Consider the following 11,921-nt stretch of genomic DNA (forward strand, 5'->3'; position numbering starts at 1 on the left):
GGTTGGGTCGCCATGCCAACGGTAGGAAGCCGGGGCCGCCATATAAGAGGCGGGCGGTGGCGGTGCGGGCGTTGCGGGGTTAGATGGCGCACCACAAGGTAGGGGCTGCGGGCCCGAGAGGGTGGAGGGGCCTTCCTTATAACCCCCCAAACCCTTGGTGGTGGGGAGGGGTCGAGCTGTGTGTAGGTAGGGATGTGCCGGTGCTCTGACAGTGTGGGCGTCCTCCTTCAGGCCGCGGATTCGAAGAGGGAGCAGTTTCGGCGCTACCTGGAGAAGTCGGGGGTGTTGGATACGCTCACTAAGGGTAAGGAGGATTGAAGGCCTGTATGGGTTGGGTTGGGGCCGAGCAATGGGAATGTGCTGTGCCAGCCCCCTAATACTGGGGTTTAATGGAGGTGTCTGTGCTTATCTGGATAGGAAAGAAAAGCACGTTGAAAGCTCAACGTATTTATCTCTTTCTTATGGCTCACTGTGCTTTAAATGATTGCTAAGGGGTATGATTTAGTGTAGGGTTGTTTTAGGGTTCTGGTTAGGCTGTGGTTGGGCTTGATGATCTTTGAGGTCTTTTCCAATCTGCATAATTCTATGATCCCTTTGTGCTCTCAAGATCCTTTCAACATGGTGTTATATTCCTACTTAATAAAGCACGTTGCTTATGGGGTGTAGCAGCTGTGAGGGGTGTGCTCTGTGCTCAGCCCAGGTGTGTTGGAGCCCTTTGATTTCCTCTGGCTGTGGCTGTGCTGTTGCAATGTGGAAGCAAAACAAATCTTCCAAGCCCTGCAGCAAGCAAGTTTGGCTTCTAACTTTAAGTGTTTAGCTTAAAACTGTGCAGTTTGTGTGGCTGAAAATGGGAGGGAGGCGCTTAAGCTCCTTGAGAAGCATTTATCAAAGCAGAATGGTGGGGTGTGTGTGTGTTATGTCATTCATTTTGTGCTCCATAATCACAGAATGACCCGGGTTGGAAGGGACCTCAAGGATCATGTAGTTCCAACCCCCCTGCCTGGCAGGGCCACCAAACATACACCTTTACTAGATCAGGTTGCTCAGGAGACCCCATAGACCCCATAGATCAGGTTGCCCATGGCCCCGTCCAACCTGGCCTTGAACACCTCCAAGGACGGGGCATCCACAACCTCCCTGTGCAGCCTGTTCCAGGGCCTAACCACTCTCCTAGTGAAGAACTTCCCCCTAACATCCAACCTAAATCTTCCCTCTTTTAACTTAAAACCATTTCCCCGTGTCCTGATATTGTCAGCCCTATCGTCCCCTGTGGGTCAAAGAAATCCCTTCTGCCCACCCATTGAAGTATAGGATGCTCTGTTTCACCTTGTGCATGACTAAGATACTATGATGATGATCTCTGTCCTTAACATGAAGGATATAGGTGAGAATCTTGAACATGCTGTGAGCTTGGTGTGCAACTTGTATTTATTCTGTCTGCTGTATGTGTTTTGGAAACTAGAGTTGCATGGATGTCTTATAATGGTTGTTCGTCTTGTATTTGCAGTGTTAGTGGCCTTATATGAAGAGCCAGAGAAACCAAGCAGCGCACTGGAGTATCCTTTCTGTCCTCTATGGGTTGGTTCTTGCTGTTATAAGCAGCCTGTTGAGCTGAGGAAATACTTAACATCACAATATCAGCTTTTTGAAGCATCACCTGGGAGCTTCAGCTCCTGAGAGTCCAGAAATGGAGGCGCTTCGTATGGAACTGGTAGAGCTGAAGGAGAAATACGAAGCTGTGCTGGAAGAGAATGAGAAACTGAAATCCAAAGTAAAAGTCTATTTAGTGTTCAAGTCTTTTTAGTATTCCTAAGTACTTCTGTGTTTGATAAGGGTGCTTTGGCACTTATAATACAGCTAACTTTCACTGCCATAACTGATTATGATGTTATAGGGTTTGGCCTTGGGAATATTATCTCATTCCTTGCCTATATGTAGCTTCTGATGGAAGACTTGTATTCTGAAATGCAGTTTTTGCTAACAAAATAAGTAAATTAAGGGATAGTGGGAAACTCCATCTCATCATTCAGTCCCATTTGTTATCTGATAATGTGTATATGGTTCCATAAGAGCTTTGTAAAGCAGGGCTGGGGGGAAGCTAATGCTTTTCTATTCAGGCATTCCAAAGCAGGAGGGGAAATAGTGTTAGTTATTGAGGCCTGGCATGGGTCTGTGGCTGGGTTTTACCACAGGAGGTCACCCTTTACCCCTATGGAACATTAACATCCAACTCTGCTGCTCCTGTGTCTTTTAAGATGCCCCATCTAACTGATTGCCTCTCTTTAAATCCACAGCTGGCTCAATATGAACCACCTGAAGAAGAGAAGCGTGATGAATAACAGTAGTTTCTCCTTTCGTACCTTGGCTTTATTAATAAAGGGCTTATTGTGAACCGCACTCCTGCTTCTTCTATGTGAGTGCTGTGTGTCTCTGTGGGTATCTCAACTATAAGGACAAGCAGGGGGTGTGCAGCTCTATTTGTGGTCAGTCATTTTACTTCCGTGTGTGTAGGAAGGAGCTGAAAGAGGAAATAACACAGTGTAAGAGTTTCAAAGGCAAAACAACCCCCAACTCTATTGCAGGAGGTAAATTAGAGTGTATAGCATGTGTGTGCAGGCTGAGAAGGGGCTGATCTATGTATATATGGGGCTCCATATATCGGCTCGGCCCCATGTCCCCACCCTCGCCGTCATATGACCGGAGCGTCTCCCAGCACCTCCTCCATCGGCTGCGAGAAGCTTCGTTGTCAACCAATAGGGTCCTAAATGGGTGGGACTTTGCGTTGCAGGCGGAGGGTCGGGCCGGGCCGACATGGCGCTGCAGTTCGGCGGAGCTGGTGCGGCGGAGGAACCGGCCCTGGTGGGAGGAAGCTTCGGAACGGCCGATTCGTTCCCTAAAGACTTCGGTTATGGGGAAGAGGAGGAGGAGGCGGAGCTGGAAGGCGGCCCTGGGCCCGGAGGGACCGGAGGAGGCGCAGGAGGGCCCGGGGGAGGCGCGGGAGGGGCGGACTCGAAGCCTCGGATCCTTCTGATGGGGTTGAGACGCAGTGGGAAGTCATCCATCCAGAAGGTGAGGGCCGGCCCACATCTACCCCGAGCTGCGGAGCCACCCGTCCCTTCCTTTAGACAGGGTTTGAAAGCACGAGCTAAGTGTTAGCGAGCAAAGTTTGCCTTTAGACTGCACTGTCATTGCTTGTCAGCCTTTCCTGTTATGTATATATGCTGTTATTTGGGCCCAATGCTCTGTGTACGCATATACTGATTTATTTTAGTCTCTAGTGATGTGAACGGCAGCCATCGCTGACAGCATCTGCTGAGGCTGTTGGATGGTCAAAGTGCCAAAGGGACACTTGGAAAGGCAAAGCCATAGTGGAGAAGATCAGCTCTTTGTAGCTCATTCCAGGCCTGCCTGCTCTGCTTGTGTTTGCCTGGTGTATCTTGCCTGTATTAGAGCTAACCCTGTGCTTCCAGTTGGATTCTACTATTGCCTTTTCCTTTGCTTTATCCAAGAATGGGGGTTGACTCTAGGAAGCAGAAATGGGCTTAGATCCATGCTGTGTCCTGGTCAGTGTGAAGGAGGGAGGGAGGATGAGCTCAATGCTTCTCAGAGCCTCATCTGCTGTAACCTTTGCACACAGTCTCTGCCCTGTTCTTTGTGAAAGATGCTGAGCTTCAAAGTAATGCTGATTTCCAAAGTGCTTTACAACCGTTCTTCAAACCTTGTGGAGCTTTTAGTCTGTGCAATAAAGCTGGAACCTATCTAGAACTGTTCTTGCTTTTCCATACATGTCCCACTGTTTAAAACCTCATTTAGGTCCTGGCTTCCTTGTGCTTCTGCCTTGAGAAAGTGCATTTCTTTCCCCTTATCCTTAAAAGTAGAGTCTGATGCACTGCTTTGGAGCTCACTCAGTGCTGTGCTGCCCACCCAGCTGTGTATCTTGTGGGCAGGGCTGAAATCCCAGCAGGGCTTTCTAAGCACAGCAAGAATATTGTTCATCACTGCTAAGTGGGTTACCAAGCAGTGTGAGAGCTGTCAGCATTCCTGTAGGATACCTGAAGGGAGAAGGTCAACCAAGATCGATCAGCTGGTCATGGAAGGCAATGACAGCTATTCCAGGCACTGAGAGATGTTATTTTTATACTTGTATTGCACTATTGGAGTGGTCTGATTCTGTTGGTCCATAATGCTGAGTGCCAGACTAAAGCAGTTTGCATGGGGGTTTCTAAGACTGGAAATGAACCATTCTTGCAGTTGCTTAATTAACACAGGCTTTATAGCTGGTGTGATCTGGCTAATGGAGCAAAATATGAAGAAACTGTTAGAAAACACCCAGTATATCTATGTCTTTAGGTAACATCATTACTTACACTTGTAAGAATGATGGGCTGTGTGTTAGTTCTCAGTTCTGGTTGGCAATAGGTTATGTGCTTGGCTGATGTAAGAATCAGTCTGTGGACCAAAAGGGACAACTGAAGCAACTGTAGATAAAGCTGTACTCTCTAGAATATAAGACAAACCTATTTGTTAGAAGTTCTGTGACTTGAATCTTTCAATCTCTCGCGCTGAGACAAAGTCAAGACTGTTATTTGTATTCTTTTTACCAGGTGGTGTTTCACAAAATGTCTCCAAATGAGACTCTGTTCTTGGAAAGCACCAACAAAATCTACAAGGATGATATTTCCAACAGCTCCTTTGTGAATTTCCAGATATGGGATTTTCCAGGGCAGATGGACTTTTTTGACCCGACATTTGATTATGAGATGATCTTCAGAGGAACAGGTGCTCTAATATATGTTATTGACGCTCAGGTAAATATAAATCCCTAAGAATTATGAAGAAGTTTCCTTTTACTTTGTGAGAAGAGTGGTCGGGAGTGTATTTTAAGATAAGTTTGTGAAAGATTCATTATGTGTTGGCAATTGCTTTTAGCTCTGTGAATTGATTATGTGGAACGTATATCCCTATTTGAGACAGTGGAAAGTGGCACGTACTCTGAGCACGAGCAGTGAGAATCTGATCTGTTAGATGATCTGAATTACCCAATTATCTCTTTCCTCTGCTTTTGATTGCTATGGAGTTCATGTAGTGTCAGCACGCCTCTGACTTCGATGTCATGGGAATGGCCCTGTTAGGTTTCTGGTAGCTTCTAGTGAACTTAGGAATTGCACCGATGGAGAGTTCCTGGTTGTTGGGACCACCTTGGAGATCACTGCTGCGCTGTGCTGGAGTTGAAGCATAACCACCTTTTGCTATGAAGCCTAGTTTTGTATAACTGAGCCTTGCATAGCTAATGAAACAGAATCTAAGCTGCGTGGATTTCTGATTCTCCAAGGTATTCTCTCCTACCAAACTTCTGTTTAATTACAGAAGTGAAATGAAGTTTTTCTTTGTACTGAATGGAATAGTTATTGAAGATAAAGCCTTTTTCATTCATTCCTGCCAAAAACTTGTTCACAGGATGACTATATGGAAGCTTTAACAAGACTCCACATCACAGTTTCAAAGGCCTACAAGGTCAACCCAGAAATGAACTTTGAAGTTTTTATTCATAAAGTGGATGGTTTATCAGATGACCATAAAATAGAAACTCAGAGGGATATTCATCAGAGAGCTAATGATGACCTCACAGATGCCGGGCTTGAAAAACTTCACCTTAGGTGAGTTATATATTCCTGCAAATGTGATTCTGCTATTGCTTGTATGTGTGCAGACTAATGTCTTTGACATGTGGTAAAGGACTGGAATGAGATCTTGTTTATTTCTTGAGACTATAGAATGCTCTTTTGAATCTGGCCCTATCTGCCATTCTTCATTCAGCTGTCAGATTCCACTCAGACTTCTTCATAAGCTCACATTCACAATTCACCCTCTTGCCCAGCTTTTATTCTGTTCATGAAGCCAAATTTAGGCAGGTGGCCTGGAGGGGTGGGCAATGAAATGTCATTTTATTTCTCTTTTTACTGCTGTTTGATTCTCATGGAGCTTGTAAACATGGTCAGCATCTCAGTATTATTGTGACAAAATAGAAGGTCGGGAGAAGGACTCACTGAAACCTAGTTAAGCACTTATTTCCTTTGCCTTAAGTATTCTGGTAGGCTTGAGTGGTAGAAAACAAAGCTTTATCATCTACTGCGATTCCGATGGACTCACAGATCTCTCCTCTTTTTCCTTCCCTCCTGCCTTGCCCTCTCTCAGCTTTTATTTGACCAGCATTTACGACCACTCAATATTTGAAGCCTTCAGTAAAGTGGTACAGAAGCTCATTCCGCAACTACCAACACTGGAAAATCTACTAAATATCTTTATATCAGTAAGTGGTGATCTTACAGAATTCTAAGTGAAGTATGTGGAACACTAAAGCAATTCCTTCTGCTCAGATATAAACTGTGTGCTCTGAAAATTGCTTCTGTTTGGAGCCTCTGAATTGGTTGTTTAAAACGCTTCTTGCTGTTAAGAATGTGAAAGTATATGAATTGTACTTGAAATGGAAACATTCATTCAAATTCTTTCTCTTTCCAAAGAATTCAGGCATTGAAAAAGCTTTTCTCTTCGATGTAGTCAGCAAAATCTACATTGCAACGGACAGTTCTCCTGTGGACATGCAGTCGTATGAGTTGTGCTGTGACATGATTGATGTAGTGATAGATGTTTCCTGTATATATGGGTAAGTAAGTGATGAATACTCCTAGCAAAAAAGTCCTTGCAAGCTGTAGGGCAGGCTGCAGACTGCACAGGTTGCAGTGTGCGGTCGGTTGCTCTGTGGAGCACATTATTTCTGTGAGCAACTGGAGTGAAGCCAAATGATTTGGCAGCTGGCTTAAGTTTCTGATCAATTTTCCCCCTCCATTTGACATTAGAAGCAAGTGTCTCATGTACAGTATGAGTATTGCTCTGTCTCATTTGGCATGGTCACCCCGGCCTTGCTGACTGTAAGGTTTGTCTTATTGCTCTGTTAGCTGTGATTTGTTGTTATGTGGCTTCAATTCCAAACAGTCCATGGCAGGAGCTTGTTGTCTGACTGCTCCCATTAAAGTGGGTGCTGTGAGTCTTCCTGAAGGTTCTGTCCTTACCACTGCTCTTCATGCTCCTATGAGACATGCCTTCAATAGTTATGAGGGTGACCTGTAGAAATATGTAGAGTACAGCATCTTATACTTAACCTTCTAATGAGCTGCTTCAAGTGACTAAACAGGCCAGATGACTGAACAGACCAGTGCTTGGATCAGAATATATCTTATGAGTATCTCATACAGCAAAAGGATGCAGACCATTGTATTAATTTATTAAAAGTAACTGTGCTGAGGTGTTACTTCATTGAAGTTTTTACCACTTTTGCCTTAAATCTTCAAACCTGTTCCTGGATACCATAACATGGCACTGGGTGCTGTGAGATAGTGTGTAGCACTGACTCTTAGGTTTGAAGGTACAACCCGTGTGCTATGCTGTATCCACTAAGAGTGCTGGGAATAGTATCAACTAAACACAGTTGGTAGCCTGTATCAAAGGGATGCATGCTCGTAGCTTGCTGGTAACTATTCAGATAACATAGTTTGTATGTAGCCAAGCCTTATCTTCTATTTAGGTCTGGCTTTCCTGTAGTCCTGGGGAAGCTTCAGTGGTGAAAATGCTCTTACTTATAGTTGCATTAAATCCTGTGCTGAAAGTTCTTTGCTTGCTTGCAATACAGTATGAGCATTATTCTTCTCACTACATTTCTCAGGCAATGAGTATTTGCTCTGAAGTTACTGCAGCGTGTCTTACTAAGTTACAGCTTGGGTCAACTCATTCTTTCTTAGGTTAAAAGAAGATGGCACTGGAAGTGCTTATGATAAAGAGTCAATGGCGATTATCAAGCTCAATAACACAACGGTCTTGTACTTAAAGGAAGTAACAAAGTTTTTGGCGTTAGTTTGCATTCTTAGAGAAGAAAGTTTTGAGCGCAAAGGTAAGAGCTTCCCCCATTTGCATGGCTTTTATCTACTGATTTCTATCAACTGTAAGATATTAATAAGGCTTTACAAGTCACTTTCATGTAATTAAATTTGTTTAATTTCTTCTGGGAGGAATTTTCCCCTTTCTTAGAGATAAAGAGATCTTATTTTTGTTCTTGTGAATCAGTGCCTTAATTGATGTCCTCCTGTTGAAATTACTTGTGTAGCTAATGAGGCCTCGTCATTACCACCTGCTGTAGTGTTGTCAGTTGTCATGTTCTGCTTGACAAGCTGCTGTGTCGTGATAACCATATTCTCCATTACCTTTGTTGCACTCCTATAACCTTTTTAACATATGACTGAGTATACAATAGGAATGTAGGGCAGTATTGAATGTGTTGCAGGCTTAACCAATTGTATAGTGGACCTTTAGAATGCAATTGGTACGAATGGTCTTGCATAAGTTATGGGATAGAAATGAAATCCTAAGCCTTGATTTTGAAGTATTGAGCTTAAACAATGATGATGTTTACCTTGGTGTTTATGGACTGTTCAGATAGTGGAAGGCAGATGTATTTTAACTGTGCTCTATTTGGTCTTGAAAGCTTCACTCAGCACAGTTAGGATATATATCAGTGACACCATCAAAGAGGAGGACAACATTAAAGTGGTGACCAAGCTGTACTACCATGTTTAACTGTTCCATGTGTTAGAACATCTTTGGGGTGGGTGGAGTCTTGTGTCATCCCCTTATCTGCTCTTTAATTATATACAGGTCTGATAGACTACAATTTCCACTGCTTCCGCAAAGCCATTCACGAGGTCTTTGAGGTAGGTGTTGCCTCCCACAGAATCTGCAACCATCAAGCCAGCGCCTCCAGTCTGAAGGCAGTGACACACAATGGCACACCCAGGAATGCAGTCTAGAGAAAAACTAAAGACATTGGATAGACTTGTCAGCTCTTCAATCCAAAGCTTTGTGGAACAAGAGAAAAATAGTCTGAAAGCCTGCAGTGCGTTTCACAGGAGAAGAGTGGCCTTAAGTGTGGCACCGCAGCTTGTAACTCATGTCGGACAGCTGGAACTACTGTAAAAATACTTTCGGGCCAGTGGTGTTAGAAATGTCAGTTTGAAACCACCTCTATCACAAGTGCAGTGGTATTTCAGTTTGGAGTCCTGTTCTAACAGTCTGTTTCTGACTGATTGCCCCAGTTAAAACTTCACAATGGTTGAGTTGATTTTAATGTGAAACACCAAATTGTCGTTTGCTCAGCCTTTTTTTTTGGGTTGTTTGGTGGGATATCCAGTTTTGCTTAAGTTTAACCTTTTGTCATGCAAAACGTTGTCAGAGTTGATAGAGGGGCCTGTGAAACCCATGCTTTTAGTTGTGGCTCGCAAGTCATCCCATGAAGTTCTCACTCTCCATGGTTTGCTCAGCGTATCCTTGGGAACCTGTACCCGTGCAGTGGATGCAAGGCAGAGCTCTGCTGTCATGATTCACTGTTTGCTTGGAGAACTGAGCTGCAGTTTCATTTGAGGAGATGGTGATACTTGGCCTTTGGACAACCTCTCAGTGTGCCCCCTTTGATGGAAGGGCAATGTTAACATCAGAAATCAATCACCCACTCTCTTTTGCAAAACCACAGGTGTCATAAATCTGAGTCATCCTATTCACAAAACCAATGCTGACTGAACTGAAATATCTGCCATCTGCTGGAGCAAAGCAACCAGGCTCAGCCCTTTACAAATGAAGAAGTGACCACATTCCTGGCTTCTGATGGTGGGATCTCTTTTATCCTCTGACTGATAAACATGACAAGGAAAAATATCTGGTGGTTGTTCTCCTTGCACAGCGATTAAATATCAGGGTGCCACAACCTACTGATAATACCTGACACTCGAGGGGTTGATTCTGCATTGTGACAAACAGCTTCTTGTCACCATGAGACCTGAATGGAATTGTCTATTTTCTGTTTTTATGAATGCTGGCCGTCATATTATGGGAAGCGTATCAGAGCAGTCTTCATCTAATTTATTGGTAACCTTGCTGCAGATGTCATATTGTACATCAGCCTTGTTATATGCAGTAAGCTTGGCTATTGGCCTACAAAGATCTCGCCACTTTCTGCCTATCCCTGTGTGTGTGTGTTGGTGTTCCAAAGCCACTGGACCAACTGACTACAAGTGCCACTATAAAGATTTCCACAAGAAGGTCTGTAACTGTAAGCGTTCTCTGTGACTGTTTGTATTTATGTGGTCAGACATAACCACGACATTGCTTCTGTGCTTATAGAATGGATTGTCATTGAACTATGTACAATTGAATATACATGCATTTACATTAGGGTGTACGCACATACCATGTAAATGTTGTTTTTGTTTTCCTTTGTTTTAAAGCTGTTATGTGATGCTCAGTACCTAAAGGATTTGCTCCAAATTTAAGTCAGTATGAGACCTGGCAATTCAGATGCTTTAGTTCAGGTCTCTATGGGCAGTTGTTCTGAACCTGGGCCCCTTTTGGGTAATGGACTGCAGGGTTTTGTAAGGGTGTAACACAGGCTTGCAAGGTTTTTTGTGGCTTGCAAAGTCTGTGGCAGCTTTCAGGTACTTGAGGTGAGGGGAGAAGTAAGAGGTAAGATGGCAGGAAGTAACAAGTCATTCCCACTTTTGTAGTTCCTCATGTTCTGGGTACACACGTTCCTCTCTTTGTCTTCACTGTACATGATTCCGTGCTAATAAAATGAGAAAGATCTCCTATTGCTTGTGTGTGTGTGTGATTATTTCTTATTAGGAAGAAACCCTCCAGGTTGGCTGTGTCAGCTTTGAGCACCTGCGGGCAGCAGATGGCACCCTCGTATCACAGCTACAAGGAGAACAAGCCTTTACTCCTAAGGAGCAATGTTCTCATTCTTTAACTGCTGAGCTTGGCATCACATGTTGCTATCCTGCTTGGCCTTGATTACAGCTGTGTTAATAAATCAGCCCCAGCTTGTTGCAGGCTCACCAGACATCGCTATGGATCAGGCTGCTCCTCCAACACTGCCAGCAAAGGTGGGGCTGATGGAGCAGGTGCAGTCACTGAGCAGTGCTGGGTGTTTCCTTATGACGCAGTAAGGTTCCATGGTGAGGTTTATGAGGTCCTGCTTTGTTTTGGCAGCAGGGAATGCAGCTGTGCTTGCAGCCCTATGGATGTGATGGAGGATGAACTCTTGTCCTGGCTGCTTTCTTTATTTCTGTCCTTGATCCACATTTTCGTATTAATAACATTCAAGTTTCCATTCCTGCTTTTTTATCTTTAGATAACGTAACTTCTTTTTCTTCTTTTCCCCCCAGCAATCAGCTTGATAAATCAGACCTCGTTATGCTGATTTAGCTCTGAGACACCTGGTCAGGCAGGGGGAGAAAAGCAGCCAGGCATGCTCAGAAGGAAAGGAAGCAATAAATAGTGCACAGCCCTGAAGCAGGAGGTCAGAATGATGCTGGGGGCTGCAGCTGGGCATTAGGAGAGCAGGTTTAAGGCCTAGTAGTAGAGGGCCTGAGCTTTGACTATTCTGAAGGTCATTTTCAAGGGGGGAAAAAGTTGTGATTCTAAAACGGTGGAAGAAAGTTTGGCTTCAGGAATTGATGAAGAAAAATAACTGAACTGCTGAACCTTTCTAATGGAGTTTTTTGGATATATTAGTGGTGTTTGAAGTGAGAGACTTTGCCTTTACAACGTGGTCGTATGGATATGACTGCACTGCTCTGAAGTACTCTGCAATCCAAAGCAGGATTTCCTTCCTTTGAAAGCTGGCCTACGTGGAACAGGTAAGTGTTGAGTCTTTCATATTTACTTTTCTTTCCTATCTGGGGAGCAGTCGCTGTCTTGGTCTGCCCACAGCTGGTTTCTGATGTGTTTCTCAGAATGGAGTTTTTATTGTTGTTCTCCATCTACTCCATATTGTCATTTAGCCTTGTTTAACTGCTGTTTCATGACCTGAAACCCATAAG

The 11,921-nt window shown here is 44.1% G+C and overlaps 2 protein-coding genes across 5 annotated transcripts; both read left to right on the forward strand.

Annotated features, from left to right (window-relative positions):
- The first annotated feature begins 4 nt into the window (after positions 1-4).
- MYCBP (MYC binding protein) lies at positions 5-2,397 on the forward strand. 2 transcript variants are annotated; one of them, XM_085518101.1, is made up of 5 exons: positions 5-98; positions 213-304; positions 1,508-1,556; positions 1,642-1,771; positions 2,295-2,397. In XM_085518101.1, exons 1-5 carry the CDS (start codon positions 13-15, stop codon positions 2,337-2,339), a joined length of 402 nt encoding a protein of 133 aa, XP_085374227.1. In that variant the 5' UTR covers positions 5-12; the 3' UTR covers positions 2,340-2,397. The 2 variants fall into 2 exon arrangements, with proteins under 2 accessions (XP_085374227.1, XP_015739029.1); XM_015883543.3 differs by having other exon boundaries at positions 41-98; positions 232-304.
- RRAGC (Ras related GTP binding C) lies at positions 2,295-10,688 on the forward strand. 3 transcript variants are annotated; one of them, XM_085518096.1, is made up of 8 exons: positions 2,295-2,413; positions 2,789-3,069; positions 4,605-4,808; positions 5,458-5,657; positions 6,196-6,310; positions 6,522-6,664; positions 7,797-7,945; positions 8,707-10,688. In XM_085518096.1, exons 2-8 carry the CDS (start codon positions 2,812-2,814, stop codon positions 8,856-8,858), a joined length of 1,221 nt encoding a protein of 406 aa, XP_085374222.1. In that variant the 5' UTR covers positions 2,295-2,413; positions 2,789-2,811; the 3' UTR covers positions 8,859-10,688. The 3 variants fall into 3 exon arrangements, with proteins under 3 accessions (XP_085374222.1, XP_015739021.1, XP_085374224.1); XM_015883535.3 differs by lacking the exon at positions 2,295-2,413 and having other exon boundaries at positions 2,788-3,069; XM_085518098.1 differs by lacking the exons at positions 2,295-2,413; positions 2,789-3,069 and having other exon boundaries at positions 4,614-5,332.
- Positions 10,689-11,921: the final 1,233 nt, after the last annotated feature.

The sequence above is a fragment of the Coturnix japonica genome, chromosome 17 (assembly GCF_054131305.1).
Source record: "Coturnix japonica strain WE chromosome 17, WE-NBRP24, whole genome shotgun sequence".
NCBI lineage: Eukaryota > Metazoa > Chordata > Aves > Galliformes > Phasianidae > Coturnix > Coturnix japonica.